This window comes from Macrotis lagotis, chromosome 3 (assembly GCF_037893015.1).
Source record: "Macrotis lagotis isolate mMagLag1 chromosome 3, bilby.v1.9.chrom.fasta, whole genome shotgun sequence".
NCBI lineage: Eukaryota > Metazoa > Chordata > Mammalia > Peramelemorphia > Peramelidae > Macrotis > Macrotis lagotis.
This window is the reverse complement of record NC_133660.1, coordinates 242,262,184-242,288,517: the sequence shown is the minus strand read 5'-3', so window position 1 is coordinate 242,288,517 and position 26,334 is coordinate 242,262,184. Positions and strand designations below refer to the sequence as shown.

At 37.4% G+C, this 26,334-nt stretch overlaps 1 protein-coding gene across 10 annotated transcripts in view; it reads right to left on the bottom strand.

Moving 5' to 3' along the window:
- The window catches only part of TEAD1 (TEA domain transcription factor 1), a 288,298-nt gene that overhangs the window by 23,517 nt on the left and 238,447 nt on the right, over positions 1-26,334 (bottom strand). For all 10 annotated transcript variants that reach the window (XM_074230327.1, XM_074230331.1, XM_074230332.1 and 7 more), the window contains 2 exons: positions 25,314-25,438; positions 9,352-9,525 (listed from right to left, as the gene is read on the bottom strand). In XM_074230327.1, coding sequence (XP_074086428.1) covers positions 9,352-9,525; positions 25,314-25,438 — 299 coding nt within the window. The remainder of the gene's footprint in view (positions 1-9,351; positions 9,526-25,313; positions 25,439-26,334) is intronic.

Here is a 26,334-nt window from a genome sequence, read left to right as displayed (position 1 = left end):
GCAAGTACTTAAAATCATGCTTTAAGGTTTGCAAAGTGCTTTTATATGTGCTATTTAATTTAATCCTGTGAGTTAGTAAATACCCCCCATTTTACAGATGAGGAAAATGAGGATGAGAGAATAAGTGACGTGCCCACAGTCAAAACAGCTGGTGTCTGGAGGAAGATTTGAATCTGAGTCTTTCTGACTACAAGTCTAGTGCTCTAATCCATTACTGTCTAATCTCAAGATTCATAGGAAATTAAGAATTTTCAGTTTTTATAAGTAAAGAGAGTTCTTTCCAGAACTTGCAGAGATTGTGTTCATATCAGAGCATAAATATCTATGTGTGTACTAAGATTCATGTTTAGAGGAGAATGTAAAAGTGTTGGAATACCTATCTACTCTCTGGGTTATCAGAGAGAATGAAGCATTCTTTCAAAAAAAAAAGGAAAGAAATGCTCCCAAAGCACCAAAGATTAGAAAAAGAATCAAAGTGATATCGATAATATAGAGAAGCAGGAGATGAAAAAGAAGCATGAGGTAATAGGAATGAGTCTCTTCTGATAAGAAACAGAAGTCTTCTGGGGAAGGGGCAGCTCTTTCTGCTTCACAGAATGGCAAAAATCCACAGGTGTCACCTAAAAGAAGACATCAAGGACTGGACACAGGTGGTAAAAATGGAGGAGCTGATGGTTGGTAATACCCTACTATGGGCTACCAAGGTGGCAATATATTAATGAACAAAAAGGAGTTTGCTGACTTCCTAGGAATAGTGTGGATCAAAGACATAAAAGAAGCCTCTAGAGACTTGTAAAATGTCAAAACCACTCCCTACTTCTGGTGATAAATATTTAAAAAAAATTTTTTTTTAGGTTTTGTTTTAGTTTTTTGCAAGGCAAATGGGGTTACATTTACACTTGCCCAAGACCACACAGCTAGGTAATTATTAAGTGTCTGAGGCCAGATTTGAACTCAGGTACTCTGGTGCTCTATCCACTGCACCACCTAGCCACCCCCTGGTGATATATTTAAAAACAAATACTTTAAGGGGGAACCTAGAAAACCTTTCTTTACATTTTTAAGTTTGGGGCAGGTAACTAAAGGGACTTAGGGGCACAGATGTTTTTCATCACTATTACAGACTGAAGATGGGATTTAGAGTTGAACAATATGTTAAGATAGTGTTGGAGAAGAGGATTTGAAATTCTGTATGAGGGATGAAGATGCCTGAACTTCAGGCTCTCAGACAGAAATTCAATGCTTCTCAACAAGACTGAGTGAGCTGTTTCACACACACACACACACACACACCCACACACACACACATGCGCGCACCTGCGCACATACAGACTGTTTTATATATTAATATATAACATTTATTAATATATGATTATATATTAGTGTAAATTAATAATATAGAATTGTATGTGCACATCCACATATAGATGTGTTTTATATATTACTATATAACATTTACTAATATACAACTATATTGATATACATTAATAATATAGGATTATATATGCACACATAAAGGCATGTTTTATATATTACTATAACATTTACTAAAAATATATTAATGTATATTAATATTATAGGATTATAATACATACAGTATATACTGATAATTAATATATAATATATTTATAGGTAAATAGATATTTATAAGTCAGACATTGAGAACATTACAAGTACAAAATTAGAAGAAGTTTAGAAACAGAAATACTCAATAATTGACATGAATATTCAGAAAAAATAATACTAATAAGGCCAGTGAATATGGCTTCAACTCCTGGCAAAATTATAAAATGTGCTATTAAAGGTATGATTAGTGAGACTCATGAAAAGGAAGCAGTAATCACAAAGAACCAGCATGATTTCAACAAAAAGAAGTTACACTAGACGATTTTAATTTCCTTTTCTGACAGAGTGAACAGTCAATTAAATATTCTAGTTATAGTTCACCAAGATTTTAGCAAATGCTATTTTCATGGACGAGGCAGAGAAATGTGACCTGGATTTTAATATAGTTAGGCAGATTGGGAACTGCCGAGTGGTCAGACAGAAAGAGAAATCATTAATGAGTCAACATCAATTGGGAAGGTCTCTTATGGAGTGCTCCAGGGATCTAGGCTTGGCCTGGAACCAAGTAAAGATTTTCAATAAAACATACATGACAAGCTTTTAAAATCTGTAGATGACGCAAAGCCAGGAGGAATAGTTAACACATCAGATGAGATAGAAGGATCCAAAAAGATCTCAACAAGCTGTAACAGTGATATGACTCTATAAGATGAAATTTAATAGGGTTGAAGGAAATTCTTATATATGGACTGAAAAAAAATCAGTTTAATATGTGTATCTGAGAAGGATTTGAAAGTTCTAGGGGACTACATGGTCAATGAGTCAAGAGAATGACTTGGGGAGATGATGGGGCTGGAACAGCAATGTCACTGGTGTGTCAAGGTCTAGATATCAAAACTCCCTTGTTTGAGGTAGATCAGTAAACTTTTCTGTAACTTTTAGTTTTAGAGTTCTGAATGGGGCACAAAGAGGCCATGGTCACATAGATATGTGTCAGATAGTACTTGAACCCAAGTCCTCCTGATTCCAAGACTAGTCCTCTAACCACTCCCCTGCCCTCAATGCCTCTTTAACAATGTGACATGATAGATAAACAAGCTAATATGACCTTATAAAAGAAGATAAAAGAAGAGTCAAAAATAAAGAGGTGATAATCTTCATACTTTGCTTTGGTCAGATCCCACTGAAGTAAGGTTTTTGAAATAATATTTTGGGAAAGCATTGCTAAGTTGGAGAATGATTAAAGGATGGCAACCAAGACATTAGATGTCCAGAAAATCAGGTCTTATAATAGTAACTAATGTTTATATTCATTAAAGTTAACAAACTAATCTCTAAGCTTATTTATTATTAATTTTAACATTAATTATTGTTAATTGTTATTATTATTCATGACTTCATTTGCACTTCAAAACACCCCAATGTAGTAGGTACAACATTGATTATCATCCTCATTTTTGAGATGATTACACAACTGAAAACAATGCAGAGAATTTTAAAATTCCATTCTGTTTATTGTCAACAAAACCAACTATCACCAAAATGAACAAAGCAGTTGGTCAGTAAACACTTATTGAATGTCTACTATGTAACAGGCAATGTAGTAAGTGTAGCTTTGGGTGTTTTGCCCAAACAAGAAGTTTCCAGTGTGGGAGGTCATACAAGATGCAATCTTGGGATAGTGTTCAGTGGCTCTCCAATTATCAACATTAAGGCAGGGCCAAAACAAGGAGATAAACATTTACCAAATATGTTCAACTGTTTGGATGAAAAGTATAAATTATTCAGACTGGGGGATGCAGATTGATGGACAGTCCACTCAGTCAGTTTATTAGTACATATCCCATCATCCTGGTATGGTATTATGGATGGACAATGAGTCAGGTTTGGTTGCACTAAGATGATGATGGTGACAGTGATGGTGTGATGATAATGATTCGCCTACTATATGCTAGAGGATAGATGGTTCAGTGGATAGAGGCTGTTCCTGAAATCTGGAGGACCTGAGTTCACATCAGATACTAACTAGTGACTTTGGGCAAGTCACTTAACCTGAACTACCTCATATCCAGGGCCATCTTCAACAATTCTGATTCCTATCTGGCCACTGGACCAAGATGGCTCCAGAGGACAAAGTGAGGTTGGTGACTTAGCACAGTGCCCCTCACTCAAAACCAATTCATGTCCTTGTCATGGCACCACCTCCCTGGTGTTATGATCTTTTTGGAAAATGAAGTATAAACATTATCAACATTATCAGCAACAGCAGCACCACTATATTCTAGGAATTGAACGAAGTGCTTTACAACTATGAATTCATTTGATGATGAAGAAATAGGAATGAGTTATTTTTGAGTACCTAGTATTTTCAATGAGACACAGGTGTTACTTGCTGCAAAATCTCTTGTTTTTAGGACTAATATTCTCCCAGTGGGGTTCCATAATTGTGAATCATGGAAAACCACAATTTCAGAAGACTCACAATTACAAGGTCAATCAAAATCAGGACTGTAGTCTAACTGGTTCACAACACAGCCTCAACAATGACTAGTATGCAGGAAGGGTTTCTGTATAAGGCATGTTTTCTGACTTTCCAAAAACCCATCGCAGTGGGAGAGCAGTTAAATATCTACTGTGTGTTAGTAGCAGCTTTAACAACAATTTTTAAGAACAGCCTAGCTGTCTGAAAATAAAGGCTAGATGTTGGACTTCCCGCCACTCTTCCTCTCCCCAAAATGACTTTACCGCCCCCATGGAAAGGCAACATTCTTCAGAACCTAAGAAGTTTTGAGACAAGATGCCAGCTGAGGAAAAAAGGAAATTGAACGGAAAGAAGCCATGTGGAGACCAAATTGTTCTGTCCTCTTAAACTCCCCCTTCCATGAATAGCAACTAGGACATTAGGCATAAAAATGATAGACTCAGGCCTATTATTTCATCTTAAATCTGATGCAATTCAATAAGAAACAGATCCAAACCCTGAGGGAGCCCAATCTGTTTGTTTAATGCGTCCCCCTGTTTCTTCTCCTTAAATAAAACCTGGGCAGTTTATCTACAGCGTCTGTCATGTTGTCAAATGACTGTGACTCAATTCCTTTGAAGATACAAGCATCTGTACTGAGCTGTCTCCTAGAGCCTCATTTGGAGAGCTTCAGTGCTGGGTCCAACAGGACCCTTCTCTTCCTCTTTCAAGAATTAAATCTAGACCATGATTTGGGATGAGGCCCCTCAGCCTCTGCATCCCAGCTCCCCACATCCCAGGAAAGCAAATGCTAACTGAACGGACCACTTGTCTTTCTCAAGTGAGCAAGAAAAAAAAATCACCCTCCCTTTTTTACTCTAGTATAGGACTCTCTCCTTTGGGACAATAGAAATCTCTTTCTCCTTTAGACTGAGAGTTCGCCCTGAATATTTGAAAAGTCCTATGATAACAGACCTAGATCTGGAAGTGCTTCACTGGAAGAGCCCAATACCCTCATTTTACAGATGAGGAAACTGAGGCCTAGAGGGAGCATCAGGGATGGAATCTGAACAGTGGCCCTTTGATTCCAAGAGCTAATTAAGTAGCTCCAAAGTGTATAAGTGAAGGGTGGCTAGGTGGCGCAGTGGATAAAGCACCGGCCCTGGAGTCAGGAGTACCTGGGTTCAAATCCGGTCTCAGACACTTAATAATTACCTAGCCTTGTGGCCTTGGGCAAGCCACTTAACCCCATTTGCCTTGCAAAAAAACCCAAAGTGTCTAAGTGAGAAAGACTTGAGTTCAGACACTTAGCAGCTTTGTAAATCCTGGACAAGTCACTCAACCCTGTTTGCCTCACTTTTCTCATCTGTGAAATGAGCTGAAGAAGGAAATGACCAACCATTCCAGTATCTCTACCAGGAAAACTTAAATGAGATAATGGCTGAACAACAGCATACTACAAATATACAACTTAATCATTTGTTGAAAAGATTTGCTAAAAAAATGAATATAAACAAAATTACAAAGACAACACTTCAAAAGAGACTAGCTTTTCAAGTACATTAGTGACACAACAAAAGTTAAGCAACTTGCTCACTACTACAAACAGAATAAGTATATTTGTGAAACCTAACTTCAAGTAAGACGAGTTTTATGATCATATAATCAAGAGCTTGAGTTGGAAGGAACATGAGCTTGCTTTATGGATTAGGAAAAACTGAGACCCAGAGATTAAACTAATATCCTAGAGTCCACACAGTAAGAGAATCTGGATTTGAACTCAGGTCTTGGGTGGTTCCAAATCCAAATCACTTATCCTCCTTACCAAAAAAACAAGCAATTAAAATTATACTGCTCTGTAAAAGCACGTCACAAATCATAAAGCTATTTATAATAGTTAGTTTTAATCATGCAGAGTATTTGTATTAAATGAAATGCCACGAAAAAGTATTCTGTAAACCGGAAAGCACTATGTAAATATTATTATTAATTATATAATCTTCATCATATTATCACATCATTGGCCAATGCTTACGTAAGTTTTTCGATGTTGTTTTTTGCATACAAGGGCTGTACCCAATACACCCTTTAATTTGTAACTCCTTGGCCCCATCTAGGAGAATCTGTGGAGCATGGTGGTCATATAAACAACACTGGGGGAATGTTTAACCTGTTAAAGAGTCAAAGCAAACACGAGATGCCTAAGTACTTTCCAAACTACTTCTGCAGCAACTGACTTTTGTCTATAATCAACATGCCAATGAAAAGTGATTTCTACAAAGTTGTTGAAGCAGAGACAAGAAACACAAAAATGGCATTTCTTTAAAACTACCTCTACCATTTCAATTTGTTTCATTAAGTTGGATGGGACTTTCCACACCTGTTAAATTTCCCAGCTGTCCGAGCTCCTTATTTCTCAACCCATGTTTACTCAAGGCCTCAAGTCTCCTGGGTGAGTAATTTAATATTTTACTGCATGCCCCCCTTCACTCCCCCACTCCATGATGATGAACATCTTCCTATTTAAAACCACTAGATGGCAGCTCCCCATTCAGAAAACAAATTTTCATTTATTTATCAGCAAGCAGCATTCTTGTGATAGTCAAAGGTTACTATACAATTCACGTCTCTGGGTTTGTGGAAAACCTTAGTCTAGGAGCTGACACACTAACAAAGTAAAAGGAAATTAAACACACCAAGCATCTGCAAGCTGAACTCAAAGGGCTTTATAAATTGGAGCTCGGTTCACACGTGACCAAAAGCCAGGCTCCGGCTTTCTTTTCATCCTCATGTAAAGATGGGGAAATAGAGAAAGACAAGCTGAATGGATTCGCTCAGGGCAGAGGGTCAACACAGTATCATAACCAGGAAGAGTAAGAAGGCTTTTAGTGGGCAGAATATTTTGTCTCTCTATTCTTCTTAGCATGGCTTTGATGCCTAGAGGACAAAGTAATTTTTAACTTTTGGGGGGCTGGCTGCCTGTGAACCAGAAAGCATGCACGCACGCACACACACACACACACACACACACACACAGAGACTGAGGTCTACCAGCTGTTCAAGTTCCTTAGTTCTCCAGGCATGTTTATTTACTTAATGAGGAGAAGGGGATTAAAAATGAGGCTTGGTTTGTAGTCTCCCCACCTGTTCTGAAAACCCTCCCTCAAATTCACTTGTGCAAGACTTGCCGTCTTGACTAACTACACAAAGGTCCACTTGCACCATAAATAAAAACCACGAGCTCACCTCTGCTTCTTGCACAGGCAAATAGTCATTAATTTTGCTTTAATTAATGCTTGTTTTCCAATAAAACTGTTAATAAATTACAACCAAACTCATCTTTGGTCAAGAAAATCCAACCACATAATATTATTGGGTCACTTGACCCATCATTTCACTGTTCTTATGCAATGGGCTGTCCCTCTGCAATACACCTCTTCTTCTGGGACAAACTAGTGGTATTTGGCAGCGTCCACGTTTCAAACTGTCCCCCACATTACATAAGGCAGCATCTGGCACAGTTTCCCCTTTCTTCCTCTCCTCGGAACATCTATTATTGGAGTCATTGTCAGAAACAACTTAGACCTTTTAGAAGAATGTGGGTGTTCAGTGGGAGGAAGGAAAGAAGCTGTGAAAGGCAATATCCCTGCGTAGGGAGCTGGCACAAGGGCTAATCTATGCCCCCACCAAGCTGATTTTTTAAAAATTCATTTTCTTCTATAGCCTGAAATGCCACCAATTTGAGAGTCATTGGGAGTTTTAACAAGCTTCTCTTTTTAAAAAAATCTTGATACTTCTGGGGAAGAATAAGAGACTTTTCAGACCCTCACAAATGAGTTATGTCACCTGTGTGACCTTAGGCAAATTATTTAATTTTCCAAGCTTCAGTTTCTTCATCTGCAAAATGAGGAGGTTAGGCTTGATGATATCTAACATTCCTTTCAGCTTTAGGTCTGAGTCTATGATCCTAAATCAGATTGCTTGCTTCCAAAGCTTAATCTGTGATCAATTAGCATTAATACTGTAGGAGTTGAGTTTTTATTTTTCCGGAGACAAGAATGAATTATAAAGAGAGATGATTTTGGAGCACTTTATAGTCTAAAACAAATTGGAGTGATGAAGCGATGTTGTAGAAAAGTGTGAGTGGATCTCAGGCACTGGGGGACTGACAGAAAGAGTACTCGTGTTTGGAGAAAATGGTAAAGAAATGAAGGCAGGAGAATGTCAGAGACAATTCTGGCCTGTTTCAAAATTCTATCAAATGTTGTAGTCAAAAATAAGCATGGTGGGGTGTGAGAAGACTTTTTTTCCTTTCCTGATGCATTCCAAGTAATCCTAATTGCAAAAGATCCAGAACTCCAGGTTAGTAACAATCAAGACTGTCATTCAATAAATAAAATAAAAATTACAATAAAACATATAAAATTACATTTTAAATCTACATCAATAAATGGCCCATGAGGATTGTTACATATGGATTAGTGGCCCCCCCTTTTCTATTGGAATTTAATAATGATGATGTACAGAACTGCTACTGTCAAGAAATGTGCTCCAGGTACCCAGAAAATGATCAACACTTTAAAAAATCCATTTTTTTTGAAATTGAGAATTATGTACATTGGGTAAAATATGGTTTTCTTGCTTTTATCAACCAGGAGACTGGGGCATATTACATTTCCATCTCAGGCAATTCCCCTTTACTGCAAGAGAACCAGAAAAGACCCAAGTTGGAGTTTTTTTAAGAGATAAGCAAAGAAACAGCAACATGGGGGTGATGATCAACCTTGGTGGACTCGCTCATTCCATCAGTGCAACAATCAGGGACAATTTGGGGATGTCTGCAATGGAGAATACTATCTGTATCCAGAGAAAGAATTGTGGACTTTGAACAAAGACCAAAGACCTTTATATTAGAAAAAAACCCCCACTGTTATTTTATGTAATTTTGCTATCTCATACCTTATTTTTCTGCCTTAAGGATATGATTTCTCTCTCATCACATTCAACTGAGATCAATGTATACCACAGAAACAATGTAAAGACTAACAGAATGCCTTCTGTGGGGGTTGGAGGGGGAGGGAAGTAAGAATGGGGGGGGGGATTGTAAAACTCAAAATAAATAAAATATTTCTAAAAAAAAACACCCAAATAATGAAATAAAAAAGACTCTTGATGAGGTATTAAGAAAAAAAAGAGAGATGAGCAAAGAGATGTGCTACAGTGTCCCTTAACTGAGGCACCACCTGTTACAAAGGGCTTCATTATAGAACACACGTATTCTGTCAAATCTATAGAAACCACCCAGAAGTTGGTATTTTACTCACCCAGAACTTTACAAGGAAGAAGGCATTCTGAGGACCTTTTCCAAACAATTCCTTTAAACCACCTTTCTTCTCAGGAAATTTGTCATAAATCTGACGAATGTCCACTGATTCGAGCAATGGGTCACTGTAAGAATGGTTGGCATGGCCAATGTGCACGAAGAGATGTTTGTTGTACTGGAAGAAACCAAAAGACATAAGATTACCCCTTCACAAACTACTGCAGACTTGAGGGGCATTACTAGAGCATTCTCATTGGATTATTTTGGGGGCTGCATCTTTGACTAAACTGACATTCTCGTACTCTGCAGAGAGGATGGTGGAATCTTACAAAGCCTGTAAAAAAAAATAAGAGCAACAAAGATGATCATTTAGAGGTCACATATGAGATAAAGAACTGGGCAAGGCTTCAGGAAAACCAGAATTAGTATCTTGTCTCAGATACTGACTGTATGACTGTAAGCAAGCAACTTAATCTCTGCAATACTTAGTATACCCATCTGTAAAATGGAGATTAATATTTCTATCTGCCTCATGGGGTTATTGTGAGGAATAAATGAGGTTTAGATATGCATAGTGTTTTGCACCCCTTTCAGAACTAAATAAATGTAGCCATTATCATTAATTCTTCAAAAATGGCTCAGGAATTTTCCCCTGTGACTTAGATGACAGCTTTCCTTCCTAGGAATCTGGAAGCCCCCTAAAAGAGTCCTGCTAAGGACAGACAGTAAGGGTGGGATTAAAGTTTTTGAACAAGGTAACAAAAAGCCAGAGTTTAAGGTAACTTAAAAAAAAATCAAGGATGCAAGCAACACAATTATCATTTATGAAAGCCTTACACAATACTCCATCTCCAACATATAGGATAATTTCAGAGATGTGACCTAGGTGAGTTGCCAAAGGGTTGATTCTGCTCGTTTCAAATGACCAGTCATGAAGGTTTGCTTTGGTTCCTGTTCTTTAGAGGACTGCATTTTGGAGAAGTCACATCTGGATATTCAGTTAAGGTCGTCTTGGGGTGAGTCATGTGCCCCTTGCTCTGGTTTAAGCTGACATGGATAAAGCATCTGACCCACCATCAGCAGGGCATGTGTTTGCAGTTGTCTCTCCAGAAGGGTGTGGGAAATTTTAATGAGTGAATGGACAGCACACAAATTTCTTCCACTTGGGGTAGAAATAAGGGCACCCTTGCTGGCTGTTCTTCTGGGAAGGCTCAGGACCTTCAGGGAAGGGGCATGTCTGTATTCACTGATGATTAGCATCATACATTGGTCAGATGGTTAGGCCAAGGGAAAAAAAACACAACTAGACAACAGATAACAGAGAAAATTAGGGAAAAAATCATTGTTTCCCCAAATGGTGGCTGAGTTCTTTTTATTTTTTTTTTATTTTGGTCAGTAATAGTTCAGAAGCAGCGGCAGCAGAATGATTGGAGTTTCAGAGAATAGAAAATAGGTTGGTTATTTGAAGTGACAGAGATAAGGAAAGGATAAAGAAAGACAGGTGGAATGACTATGTGAGATCCAGGAAATGCCTTCCCTTGCTTGCTTTAAGTCCTAACTAAAATCCCACCTCTTACAGGAAGCTTTTCCTAACCTCTCTTAATATAATGTCTTCCCTCTGTGAATTATTATTTCCTATATAGCCAGTATAGAGCTTGCTTTGTATATGTCTGCTTGCAAGGAGACTCATCCATTCAAGTCCAGGTCCCCAAGGGCAAGGAATGTTTTTTGCCTGAGCCCCCAATGCTTAGTTCAGTGTCTATAAAATAGACACTTAATAAATACTGAATGATTCTAAGTCTTCATTTCCTGGAAAGAACAGAAATAGGAGACTTGATCCAGTCCCTGTCAGACTGCTCTTCCTGCCTCTGACTTGTATATTCAAATTATTTACCTTCTTCACTTACATTCTATCCATGCTATGTGATTGTGGCAAAGTAAATTATATTTTCAGGGCTTCAGTTTACACATACATAACACTGGGGAGGGTGGTGCGGCAATGATATTTGTATTACTGATCTCATAGACAACTGTAAGAATACTTTACATTCCCTAAAGCTCTTTACTGAGGTGAATTATTACTATTATTGGTTGGAAAAGAAAGTAACTGAATGTGTTTAGACTGTTTCCCCAACTTTATATTAAAACCATTTTATATTAAAAAAAAAAACCTCTCATATTAAAAAGATACCAAGAGAATGAAGAGTTATAGGATTTGGCCGGCAAACACTCAAACAGTTATGGAACAGGAGGTCGTTGTTGTACCTGAAAAGTCACCCCAAAATGGGTCTCAAAGTTTCCCAAATTCATATAGGGATACAGGTAGAGATGACAAATCATCTTAATATGAGAGATGGTTAATAAAAAGCTCATGAAGTTATTACTTAACCAGATGACCAGCACAACCCAGAATCAGGTCAAGCACAAGAATGGAGTCGGTAAAACCTGGCTTTAGCTCTCACCTTTACACTTACTTTACACTGTGTGACCCTGGGCAAGTAACTGAATTTGTTTGCCTCAGTTTCCTCAACTGTAAAATGTGGGATCATGATAGCACTTATAATCATGATAGGAAGGTTATTATGAGAACTGAAAGAATTTTATTTGCAAAAGAGAGCTTAACCCTAGTATAGTCCCTGGCACACTGTTAACATAAGAGAAATACATGAGCCCTTTTATTCCCTGTCCAATCACTGGGTGTTTTGCACAATCTGATGCTTTTGAACTGAGGAGATCAGAAAGATCTGTAATTCAGAAAAGTGAAAATGATCTTGAGGTTTCTATAGAAGTTTGTAGGAAGGAAAAACCCCACATAAATTCTGCAGGGAGCAAAAATTCATTTAAAAGCTTTATTTTAGGATACAGTGCTTTGCTCCATGAAAATCTTCATGTTTCAGTCACATTGAAAGTAAGTTAAAGAAAGTATTCAGGAACAGTGGTCAGATCATGGAGTCTTCTCAGCTTCAAGATATCCAAGAGTCCAAAAGGCCATTGTAACAGTTGTCTGTAGGTCCTGCCAATAAGCCAGATGCTACTGCAACAAAAATTCCAGCATGGGCTAGCAGGTCGGACAGCTGGGACACCACCAGGCAATAGTCTTAAGACATAGATGTGCAATCTGATGTGGGGGAGGGGGATGGTGTGGGTTGTAGGTGGAGAATGGGGATGTGAGCACCCACACAGGGAACGCTGGTAATTACATTCTCTTCATGCTATGATGATAAATGGATTCATTGTTTATGCCATTTGTCAGGGCAGTTGGGCCATATCTGTATACAATGTTAAATCCTGACAGGGTCCTAGACTCCAGCAAATTTAGAGGAAAGACCCAAAATGTCTCCTAAAGTGGGAGCTAATGAAATGATGATAATGTAAGTGGAGATCAAAGCAAGCTCCAGACCAAATAGAGGGAATCTGCTATTAATGACATTACAATTCACATCTTCTGTTATTGGAGGAAAAAACATTGGAGAAGCTTGAATAGGAGAGGAGAAAGGTATCCCCTCCCCTTTTTTAATCTCTATTTTCCAGGTTTTTATGTAGATGGTGTTTTAGTTTACCCTTGTTTAAAAATAGTATTGTCTCCGTAGGAAAAGAACATAGGGAAAGTGCGGGCAAGTCAGAAAGAGGTCCCAAGAGAGCAGCAGCAGCTAACTAGAACAATGGATCCTCCAAAATGTGTTTCCCTCCCTCTTTCCTTCTTGTTCCACTTCTTTTATCTTTAAAGGAAAAAACAAAACCAGCCACTGACTCTCCCACCAAGAAAGGGTCTTCAAAGATTCCCTATTACAACAGGCTCTCATGCTGCCCAGAAATGTTAGTTTAGGAAAAGCTTCCATATGTGGAGAAGCCCAGGATGGCTTCACAGACCTCAGAGGAAGCAAACCAGCTTAGCCGGAAGAGAACCAGAAAGCACCAAGTCTGGACAAGTCTCTCCCTTTGGAGTAATTTAGCAGCCCAAAGGTGTCCGACACCTAGCCTGAAGACAGTAGCTCTTTCTGAGCTTGTCTTCAAAAAATTTCAAATATGTGAAGAATGCAGCCCAGCCATGACAAATGACCGTTGTCAGATCATAGCAAGAGAAAAATTATAATCCACTTAGGAATTTAAAGGAACCAAGATAAATAAGTAACTCACGTCAAAGTGGGATGCTAGCAGACAAGTTGTAACAGGGAAAGGGAATAAAAATCACCAACATTCATTTTTCAGAGGTAACTCAGACATCAGCATGTTCAAAACTGTTGCAGTGAGGAGCAGCACCTATTCTCTGAGACCCTGATGAGTCTAATGAATTGCTGGGAGGTCTGAAGGAATGAGCAGATAACTTTGTCAAAGTCCAGGAAAGGGGAGTTAAAATATTATAAATGGATGCAGGGGAATGCACACTTAGCAAAATCTTAATAACAAAACACTGTTAATTGTGGGAGATACAAAGAGAAGCCAGTTCCAGATCTGAGAGATAGAAGCCACTATGTTTCAACTGTAAATCAAACCGCCAGGGCCTAAAGGGTGGACCACTTCAACTTAATCCTCTTGCTTCTTTGTATAGTTATAAAATATTAAATTATTTCACCTCTGAATTGGGAAGCAGGGATTCCATAAATGTTTTTATGTAAACCCGGAAGTTACTTGGTAGACTTCCCATCACTGTAGGGCACCTTTTTCACCTCTGTCTCACTTAATTCCTAAGCATCATTTAGGTCTTAAGGGCAAGAACCAACTCATCTTGAGGTTTACTGGTCTGTCCCCAGTGATGAGTACTCCCTCTCTTCTATCAAGTTACTTTTTCTAAACTTATCTATGTGTTGTTTTCTCCCCACAGAATGCCAGTGCCTTGAGGGTGGGGATCACTTCTATTTTGGGGTTTTTAATCCCAGCACATAGAAGTATATACTGCATATAGCAGGCACACACTTAGTAAAGGAAAGGTTATACAGACAGCCAGGTTCACTGCTGGCCAACAAGAAAGCACAAAGATCCTTTTTTTTTTCCACTTCAATTTCATTTTCTAGAGCTTTTCCTTTATCATCCTTCCTTTCCCTCTCCACAATGACAACTCCTTGGGACACCCAGGTGAAGGAGGAAGGTACCTTTCCTCTAAGGTCTTCTCACTAGACTGACCACTGTTTACATCTGTGGTCTATCCCTGCCCTGGTTAGTCCCAAAGGGAGGGGAGAATACTGTTTTTGGATGGAGCCTTTCCAAAAGGAAGCAATATTTTGAATGCTTAAATATTAGAAAGGAAATCATTGAGAAAGCAGATGGGTGGGATCTACAGACTGAGAAAGAAGATGTGCACTGGCTGGGCTCCATGGTGAAACAGAGATAAAAACCAGCACTTCCAGATGCTTTCAGTTGTTCTATCACCTCATTTTAATGAAGAAAGTAGGTCATTGTCCCAAACAACTATGAAATATCTCAAATCTAGCAATGAGAAAGTCTTCAATGAGGGTGGAGCTGATTCTTTCTTCAGCATGGGTTTATTTTTTAAGAGAGTTGATAAGCAAGCTGCAAGTGTCTAATAGCCTTGTTGAGAATTATACTGGAAGACCACCCACCCACCATGTTCCACAGGGAGATCATTTTTTCCAAGAATATGATTAAATCCTGGAGCTTCACTAACACATCAGAGGCAGTATAACATTGAGGATAAATAGCCAACCTTTGGGGTCAGTAAGTCCAAGGTTCAGATGCTGCTTCTGATACAAGCTGACCATGGGCAAGACAATAAGCCACTCTGAGCCTTAGTTTCTCCATTTGACATAGGATATCAATACTTATAGTACCTATGCATTGACTTTCCTTATTCCCATCACCACAATCTAGACCGGGAATACTCTCTTCATCTCTGCCCCTTAGAATCCTTAGTTTCTTTCCTTCAAGATTTGGTACAAGGACTGCCTTCTGCAACTGGTCTTCCCAAAATCCCCTAGCTGCTAGAACTTTCCCTTCTGAGGTTATCTTCTACTGTACCTCCATTGTACATTTCTACCTATCTAATGATCTCTTATACAATATACTTTTTTTTAATGGCTGGGGCTATTTTTGTCTTTTTAAAAAGAAATCTCTTGGTTCATATTATATTCTTATGACAGGGGAATGTTGTAAAGAATTAATAAGATAATATATATTTAATCTCTTTTCAGACCATACAGGGCTATGCAAAAATACTATTAGGATATCCTGAATCTTCTTGGATTAAATTGCATAGAAATCACTAAAAACTATGGAATGAGGTATGTTTGTTTACCTCAGCAGAAAATGAAAAGTGCTTTCTAGAGATACTTCTATCATCATATGGACTGCAAGTATGCCAAGCATATGATGAACAAACAACAATGTTAAACATTTGCATGATATCTTATGTTGGAAAAGTACTTTCACACCCTTTATTCCTTCCACTTCCTAATTTGCTCTTCCAACCATAGAAGAAAAACTATGTTTTCCAGATGAGAAAAGTATGGATTAGTGGGGTTGGGAGATTTCTGTAAGATCACGGGCTAGTAAATCCCGGACAAAGGGATTGAATCTAGTTCTTCTGGATTTATGTTAAGTGTACTTTCCACTAGATTAGTTACAGTCCAAGACTATGATAATATATTATATTATATTATATTATATTATATTATATTATATTATATTATATTATATTATATATTATATTATAAAAATTATTATTATTATTATTATTATTATTTTAGGTTTTTGCAAGGCAAATGGGGTTAAGTGGCTTGCCCAAGACCACACAGCTAGGTAATTATTAAGTGCCTGAGGCCTGATTTGAACTCAGATATTCCTGACTCCAGGGCCGGTGCTGCAGCCACTTAGCCACCTAGCCAGCCCCAAATAATTATTTTTTAAGAGGAGATTTCTGCATGCCCTCTCCATAAGCCCAGTGACTGATGTGCACATTTACAAAACCACCCCAAAGGTTCACATGATCAGGAAGACCATTTTGAGCTCATCTTGAGCTGATTAGTCAGTCAAATACACTATAACTTGAATCTAACATAGTGAGGCCATTTTGATCCTCTTTAAGAGAGGAGGACAACAACTAACCAATCAATCAACTGACTCATGGATGAAACAGGAAGGCAAGGGACATCATGGTGCTGCATGTGACTAACTAGCTATAGGCTCTCAGAAGGTATAGCTGCTAGGAAGAACCAGGATGGCTCACAGAGAGGGCAGAAATCTTTGCACTGCTGGGCAAGTCACTGTGATGATTCTTATTCAACTGGTTCTGCTCATGGAATGCATCTGGGCAATGGTTATACCTTCCCTAGATCCTGAGATGCAGTTTCCAAAAAAGGCTGAGGTCTTTCTAACCTTACTTTCTAATCCTTATTTCCCTCTACAAAAGCCAGGAAAGAATTATTAGGTTTCCTTTTCTTTCTCCCTTTATGTACAGTTAATATTCTAAAGTCACCTTTAAAGAGAATAGTTTGAATGGATCTGCCTGAAAATGATAGGCTTTGATATGAATCATTTAAAAAGTCCATTTTTAAGTGTTACAAATTTGAAAAAAAAATTTCAGGCTCTTCTCCATAGAATTCTTTGTTTCCCCTTGTGTTTCTAGTATAGTCAAATTTACAGCAATATTCTGACTTACTTGATTTTATAACAACATCAACAATTTACCAAAGTTGGGGAACAGCACATTTTATATTCCAACATTTACAGTCAGCAGAGGGAGCTCATCACACTCACTTCCTTATATTGACAAGGTAATCAAGAATTTTGCCCATTTCATTTTCTAAACACAGAATTGGGACAGGACTTTGAATTCATCTCTGCTATCAAACCATCCGAGGCACCCTCACATTGAAATCTACCTCTGGAAGCAGAAATTGGACAGATTCTAATGGCCTTTTCTCAAAGTTCTTTCTTCTTAATCTCTCCATAGACTTTTGACACTGTTTATAACCTACTTCTCTTATATTCTTTCTCCTCTCTGGGTTATCATGATATCTCTCTTCCTTACTCTATTTAGCTGAATTTTCCTTTCCATCATGCTCATTAACAGTGGATGTCCCCTAAGGGTCTGTCCTGATCCCTCTTCTCTTCTCTTCCTACATTATCTCCCTTAGTGATCTCATAGACAAAATGACCATCTGTATGCAAATAATTCTCAGTTCTATTTATCCTACCCTAAACATTCTCCTGACCTCTCACAGTCTCAAACTCCAATTATCTATTGAATATCTCTAACTAGATATATCTATCAAATTCAACATGTTTAAGAAATCTATTAATTCTTCCCCACTAACCCTTCCTCTTTCATCTCTATGAGCAGTGAATCCACTACCATACTCCCAGTTTCCAAAGTTGGCATCATCCTTAACTACATATTCTGACTCTCACTATATATTTAATCTGCTGCTGAATCTTGTAACTTCTCCCTTGACACCATGTATACAATCTCCTTTCCACTTACATAACCATCTCCTACCTGGACTATTGTAATAACCTGCAGGATGATCTCACTATGTCACACTACGAGCTCCACTTTTTCCCATCCCAATAAACTCTAGTCGCTCCCTATTTACTACTTCCAAGATCAAATATAAAATCTTACTTGGCATATGAAACTCACACAAAAAAAAAAAAAACCTTGCCTTTCCTCCCCTTCCAGTCTTTTTACACTTTATGTACTTTAGGATCTAACAAGAACCTACCTTCTTGCTATCCTTCACACATTACACTCTATCTTCTCACTGGGCTTTTTAAGTGACTGTTTTCCCTGCCTGGAATGTTCTCCATCTTCAGCTCTAACTAGGACTTTCCTAGATTCCCTTAAGAATCAACTCAAATCCCATTTTCTGCAAGAAGACTTTCCTGGTGCTCCCCTCACCTAGTTCCTCCCCTTTGCCCTGTATAAATCTTTCATATTCACAGATATGTGCATGTCAACTCTTCCATTAGAAGATGACTGTCTTGAGGACAAGAACTATTTCTGCCTTTTTTTTTGTATTCAAAGAGCTCAGCCACAGGGTCCAGCACATAGGAAGCACTGAATACATGCTTAATATCGGACATATCACAAACTTTTGAGCCACTTGCAATAATGAAATTCTATAAATCTTATTTATAAGGCCTGTCATTTTATAGTTCTTCATTTTTGTTTTGTTTTTACAAAGCAGCATGGTTAAGTGACTTGCCCAAGGTCACACAGCTAGGTAATTATTAAGTGTCTGAGGCTGCATTTGAACTCAGGTCCTCCTGATTCCAGGGCCAAGTGCTCTATCCACTGTGCCACCTAGCTGTTCCTAGTGCTTGATTTTTTAAAAATTAAATCTGTATCCACATCTTTTGTTTTTACATCAATTAAATTTCTTAGGACACTTCTCCCTAATACCTCTCCAAAGTCATCATTTTGAATGAATAAAGAGGAAAAAGCAAGTTGGTGTTGAAAGGAAGAAAATGGTTCTGCAAAACTAACCAACATATTGAAAAAAGTCTGAAACAATGGTTTCTGACAACTATAATTCCTCCATCTCTGCAAAGACACAAGAAAAATGATTTCTCATATCTCTTCTTAGGGACCAAGGTTCTTTATCTTAAAATATTTTTGCAGCATTTCATTTCAACTCTTTTGATGCTCTATTTTTGTAGTCACTGTAAATTGCTTTCCTGGTTCTGCTTAATTCACATTTCATAGCATGCTACATAATTCTTTTTAAGCTTCTCATTATCATATTGTTTTTTATGAAACCGGTAACATTCCAAAGCATTTGCATATATTCTTTGTTTACCCATTCCTCCTATTTTGTTTTCTAGTTCTTTGTTACTACGAAAAGTATTGGCCCTGGAGTCAAGAGGACCCGAGTTCAAGTATGACCTCAGACATTCTGTTTGACATTGGCCAAGTCACTTAAGCCCACTGCCTCGCAAACAAAATCAAAACAAAACAAAAAAACAAAAGAGTAGAGATGGACATTTTAGACATTTAATGTAACTATAGATGGCTTTCCAGAATGGTTGGACCATTTCTATTACTTCACTGACGATACAAAAGTGTATAATAATGATCTTTGGATAATTCTACCAAAATACTCCCAAATTTTGTCATCTTTGTAATATTGGTGATGTGAGATGAAAACTCAAAGTTGTTTTGATCTGCATTTTTCCTATGCAATTATTAATATTTAAAATTACTCTTTTGTAAGACTAACTGCCAAAGTTTCATGTGTCTACCTTTTAAATTTAAGTTTTGAATTGGTAGGATTTTCAAAAGTTATCTAGCTCTTCCTGTCTCTAAATAGAGTACTGAAGCCATTCCAACATCTCGGTTTAACATGTATCTCTTTCCATTTATCACTGTAGTGTATCAGTAGGTCCAAATGGTATGAATTCAAAATAAAGTAAAGCTGCATAATGTAGGACATTTATACTGACTTTAATAGAATCTCATCTTGTTGAAGCTCAAGGTTATCTTGATATTACATGGAAAGAAGGGTTCCGCTAAGTAAAGTCAAAATGTGATGCACTGAACTGACTTTAAAAACTTAACCAACTTTTTCTTTCTTAAAAAAAGAAATGAAACAAAATCTCAGTTTTGGAGAACAAATTCCTAAACAAGGTGCAGTATACTAGTCAACTCTAAGCAATTATTTGCAATTAAAAAGGATAAATATGAAGAATAAAAGAAAATTTAAAGCTTTTAATGAAATTTATCAAAGTCAAAATAATTAGAATTTGAAGAAAAATAAATAAAAAAGTCCAAAAATTTCTGAGGTAACTTATAGGGACTCACCAGAACAATATTTGTATTGAAATGAATTTAAAAGTAAGTGATCATTTAATAAGTTTAGGTATTTTTATGATATGCAGTGTTAATTATTTAATAACTTTTTTTAGAAAAAAATATCATGGAGAACAGAAAAGTTGTCATATAACTGGTGAAAGGAAATTATCCTGTTTTTCTTTAAACAGAAATAAGCTGAATCTTTTAAATTATAATAAGCCTGACTTTGACATTTCTGGTAAAACTCAAGGCTACATTAAAGTGAAAATGGTGCATCAGCATTTAGAAAATAAACAGTGATTCCCCCCAAGAGTCACAGGGACACCTTCAAGAATGAGTCATGTGGATCCAACATCATTTCTTTAGGTTCAAAATCACTAGAATAATATCTTGCTTAGAACACCATAAATGAAGTTTACCTACATTTCAATCTAGCATTTGGCTAAATCTCTCATGGTATCTCTGTGGACAAGATACAAAAATATGAAATAATGATAACAAGTCAGGGAGATTCCAAGCAGGCTGAAAGAATAGTCAGTAATGAATAGTCAACTTAGGCACTTGAGGAATCTTGGTTCTCTTTTGTTCAGCATTCCTGTCAATGATTTGGATGAAGCTAGATAGGGTAGTGAGGTAGTTAGACTGTTGTCTGAGTTTAAATCTATTCCCTCCAACACTTACTAGCTGTGTAACCCTGGGCAAGTCATAGAACCCTGTTTGCCTCAGTTTCCTCATCTGTAAAATGAGCTAGAGAAGGAAATGATGAACCATTCCAGTATATCTGCCAAGAAAACCCCCAAAAGGGTCATGAAATGTACAATACAACTGAAAAATGACTTGAACAACAACTTTGTGAAGATCAGTGGTGTCAAAGTCAAAGAGAAACAAAAGTCACCAAGGATCACTGTGGGCCACAAACTGACTTAGAAAACCAAATCTTAATGTTACCTATGTTCTATTATACTTCTCTTTATATTTCCCAAATGTATTTTAATCTTGTTGGGCTGTATTTAGAAGTTTATAGCCTATGATCACAATACCCTTTAATACTTTGGTATAGATGACATGAAGCCAAGAAGCTTGGCTCTCTACCACACCAGAAGACAGTCAAGATCCAAAAGATTCATTTTTCTAAAACAAGAAGCCTGGGCTGACTCCAATAAGATAACATTTAATCAGGGCAGTCTTATAACGGGGAGTCAAAAATCCAACAAATCTAAGAGGGAGGAGGCATGGCTAGCAAGCTATTTACCTGAAAAAATAGGTACACTCCAAATCAGTCAATAACACAATATGAAAAAGAAACAAAACAAAATGGAATTTTAAAAGACAGATTTGGGCTTAGAATAAGGAATTTCCTACCAAGTAGAATTTCCCTTAAGCTGAATGGGTTGTCTTCAAAGGTGTTAACTTCCCCATACTAGATGACTTCAAGGGAATTAGGAGAAGTCATTTTTGGCTCAACTGAACTAATTATAATTAGTCTTTAAATTCCCCTTTAATATTGACATTCTAGCCCCTTCCCCCAAAAAAGTATTATCTGTTCACTGAAGTATTATCTGGTCACTTCATTGAGCTCTCCAAAGAAAAGACAAATAATCACTTTTCTTCATGAAGAAAGTGAAATTTTTTATTACAATCCTGGTTGCCCCCCAGACCCCTTTAAGCCCTCTAAATGGGTAGATCCAGGATATCAGCAGTTTTACATAGATCTTCTAAATCCTTCTGCCTTATTTCTATAATCACTAATGCTCACAATTCTGACAAGACCTATTTGGCTTCCCTGGAATCTTGACCAAGGCTGTTGAGCTCTAGATTTATAGGGGCCAAGTCAGCCTAAACGTTCATACCTAGCCATGCTTTGATCGTTCAGATCTGAACACTCTTGTATTCCTCTGGACTTTGCCAAATCTTGAAGAAGCAAACAATGGCTAATTAAATCTTAGCTGATGCAAACTTCCAACTCCCAGGAGAGTTTATTCATCATGGACCCCACTTCCCTCTGCTGGTCACCAAAGTAGTTGTTGGTAAAATTAGTCCCTTGACTATTATACACACCCAGACAATGTACAATAAAGCTAAAGGGAAATTATTGCCTCTTTCTAGTGAATTTCAAATAAGAAGAAAAAGAGACTTTTGTGAATTCTGTTTAAAGGAGTCTCTATAGCTGTAAACTACCTATTTTTACCAGAGTTGTAATGAGTTAGAAAGACAACCTCTTCCCTAGTTTTTCTCAGAGCAGACTCAAGGTAGACTTACTGTATTTAACTCCATTAACACCAGGCCACAAGTCTGGCTCAGATGACAAGATACCTGCAGTCTATCAGAGGCAAAGAGAAGCTCCAGGAAAAGAATGGTCTGTGTTGTAGGGGGAGGGGACATCAAGGGCAAAAGTTCAGCTTTGAGGCTTTGCTGTCTTTCATCAAAGGGATCAAAGCCTTTGATAACATCTGGAGATCTGGTCGCAGCAGCTGTTGTCAGTATGGCTACTCAGAGAAGTTGGCCTATTTCAAGATTTATCCAGGAAGGAAGATGCAGCTGATTTGGAGATTGATAGGTCTCTAATCCTACTACACTTTCTGATGGTAACCGTCAGCTTGGAGAAGGTGTCTGATGGATCGGAAATTTCATGATTTTTGAGAGCAATACACATTACTTCCCAAATTGAACTAACAGAAGAGTTCTGATAGGACACTTGAGCCCAACTTCTTTTAAGAAGAGATTCTGTTTGGTGGCAATGGGTGTATGGGAATGCACTGAGAAAAGAAAAAACTCATAAGGAGGACCTTAAAGGAATAATAATATAATATTAACTTGAAAAGTGGGACAAATAACCAGAAAACTTAAGTAATAGCTCGTCCAAACATTTCTTATTATAGAAGAGATAATCATAGAGCATAGTTTTGAAAGAAGAGGTCAAATAGGCCCATTCCCTCATCTTACAGTTATGAAAACTGATTCTCAGAGCAGTTAAGTGACATTTTCAAGGTCACAGAACTATTAAGTGGAAGTCTAAGAATTTGAATCCACATCTCTTTTCACTACCAGACCCTCTTAGTGAATTATAAAGTTGAGTTGGAAATGTGAACTATTTCTATGATTGTGTTAACATCTAGGAAGACTCTGTGGTGTCTATATACAAAGTGAATGAAAATGATAATAGGGAATCTTGACAGATAAAGAAAGGGACAAATATCTAGATACTTAAAAACTACATTTACGTTCTCACAGTCACTCCAGATGGTAAGCTCCTGGAAGGCAAGAGTCACGTTTCTTACTTCTTTTGTAATCTCAAGGTTCTAGCATGATGCCTGGCCAAAAGTCAATATTAATCTTTTGGAAGGGCTGCAAGTGAGGAGTTCAGACAGTAATAAATATTTGCTTTCAGAACCAGGTAGGACAACATATCTTCTGTCCTATATGCCCATAAGCAACTAAAGAATTGCTTTGAGGTCCTGTTCTCAGGTGGTTCTGAAGTCTTTCTTGCCCCATTCTGTGCTGTCTCTTTGTAGCTCTCCTAGTCTCTTTCTTCTTTGAATTGGTATGCAGATTAAGATCTGATTTTTACAACTTTTAGTTCCTAATATAATTTAAAACACTATCCTCATTCAGCAGCTAGAGTCAATAAAACATGTACATCTCATTTTTTTTCAAATATCTACCTACACCCTATATCTTTTCCTTTAGTAAAGGTGTACCATACCTAGGCATACATTTTCATTTAAATGAGAGACATGCTAGAAGTATCAAAGAAAAATCATTTAAGTGTCCACTGCCAAGTTATGAAAAAGCTGGGAAAAGAAGTCTTTTAGGAATAATTATAACTGTGAGAATAGTGATGCTAAAGTCTCATCAGATCACACACTGGAACTCAGAGATGGCTCTGGATTCCAGAAGCTGATTAGTGGGATAAAAGTTGAACAAATTTTACCAAGCTAGAATACCTAACATTTATTATGAGAGGAGTAGGGTAACATAGTTTAGAGATGTTCATCAGAGGTTGGTGTCAAGGTCAGGAAGTTCTTGGCTATAGGAATAGTCAAAGACTACCTATCCATTCACTCACAGAGAAATTATGAGATACATCAATGGACAAAATGTCCACAAAGGTGTGAAAACAGTAATAATACTAACTACTTAAGCTTATCTAGTGTTTTCTAGTTTAAAAGAGCAATCTTTCCCAAATGGCTTTCTAGGTTCTTAGAAGTAACACAACCTGCATTTTACAGCTAAGGAAATCAAGGCTACAAGAGGAACTGACTGGCACGATCAGTTAGACATAGAGCTAGAAATCATATTTAGGGTTTTCATTGCAAGTTTAGTACTCTTTCCATCACAAAGAATAGAGCATTACAAGCAAAAGCCCAAGTCTTGATAATGCTCGGGTCTCAGCCCTTCCCCCAGCTTCTAGCAAACTCTTTAGGAGCTGGTACAAGCAGTGAATCCATTCCCATTTGTCTCAGCTGAACACAAGGTAATAATCCTGCTGAGAGAAAAATGTTCCTTGCTATGACTGGTAAGCCTTTTAAACCAGAAATTTAGCAGTGCAGATAGGCAAGGAGACCTTCCTTTATAAAACTAAGTGAATATTGACCTCTCTCAATGGGCCCAATGCTCTAATTTCCTGTATACCTCCAGGAAGGTACAAAAGTCGAGTATATACAATGGTATAGAGAAAAAGAGGATTAAGGTCTACAATCTGGGGAAGGGGAAAAATACTAGTACTTCCCAGATCCAGTAAATAGATATTGCAGAGATCAGAAGCAGTACCATACAACAGTTACTGGTTTTTGTTTCTTTGTTGTTGTTGCTGTTGTTATAAAGGATCATTCTCTGACTCTTTATAGGGGAGGGAAGGTGATATAGGGAGGAATCCAGACAATATACAAATAAAATATATAAATAAAAGTCTGTTTAAAAAGAGAATCAGATGGAAGCCTGAATCTAATATATAAATATTTTTCAACAATAATAAAATTTATTTTGGGGGAAGAAATTGATAAAACCAAATGCTTACTTAAGTCACTGATCATAGCTGGCATTTTATAGACAGAAGACAAGAGTGATGTGCTAAGAAAAAAATAAAAATAAAAAAATAAAAAAAAAAAGAGTGATGTGGTTTCTGAAGGAAGGAAGAATAAAGAGAAATTTTAGGAAAGTGTGTTGAGAGTCCAAGACTATTGGGTCATGAACCATTTCCTTCTGATAATACTCACCGAGTCCGGGTCTCGCTGCTGTTCAAGAAAAGCTGAGAACTCCACCAGTCGAAGTTTGGTTGTTCCGATGGAACGACCCTGCCACGCAGGAACTGAGGGTGCTGGTGCGGATGTAGGCTCAAACCCTGTAACGTCAACCATAGCTTTTAAACTCTAAACATTTGACCAAATTCAACCTTCCCAAGATCTGCAGACACTTTAAGGAAACAAGGTTCATTTTCACTTAATTTGAACCCCAAGTTTGGGAGAAAAGGATAACTAAATTTCCTTAGTATCTGAAGATAAACCCAAACCAATAAGATTCAATTACACATGGATTTTACAAAGGTGGCACATCCCTAGGAAACTAAAATTGTTTACTTATTTTTTCTGACATTCAGTGACTGTAAAGTTCTAGAGCAAGGATTCAGGAAGATTTTTTAGTTCCTGTACCCTTCTGGCAGTCTAGGGAAGCTTACAGGCCTCTTCTCAGAAGAATGGTTTAAATACAAAAAAGAAAAATATACAGAATTATAAAAAATGTATTCTATTGAAATATGGCTATCAAAACTATATTTTTAAGATCTAGACTGACTGGTTTGGTTAATTTCTTTTCTTTCTCTTTTTCTTTTAGAAAATATGAAATTGGTGCTTGGGAATAGGAAAGTGAAAAGAAGGAATATTTAGTCAATAAAAATTTTAAAATAAAGTTCATAGACTTCTGTCACCACTTCTCCCCAAAATTCTATCAGATTTAAGTTTAAAGTTATCAATCTACTAAGAATTCTTTTTCAATAAAGATGGCGTCTTCCTCTCCCCGCCCCCCACGAAAGACAGAAGAATTAAAAATACAGATAATTCCCAAAGAGACCATGACAGGCCTCATTACCTTTCTTAGATCAATGGAAAACAAACCAAGAGCATGGTCCATGTTCTCAAAATAGCAGAACAGAACATAGAAAAAAATCTCTGCTTTTTAGTAAGCTTATAAACTAAAGAAAGAATCCAACACTCCTCCTCTGTTTTTGGGACAAGTAAAAAT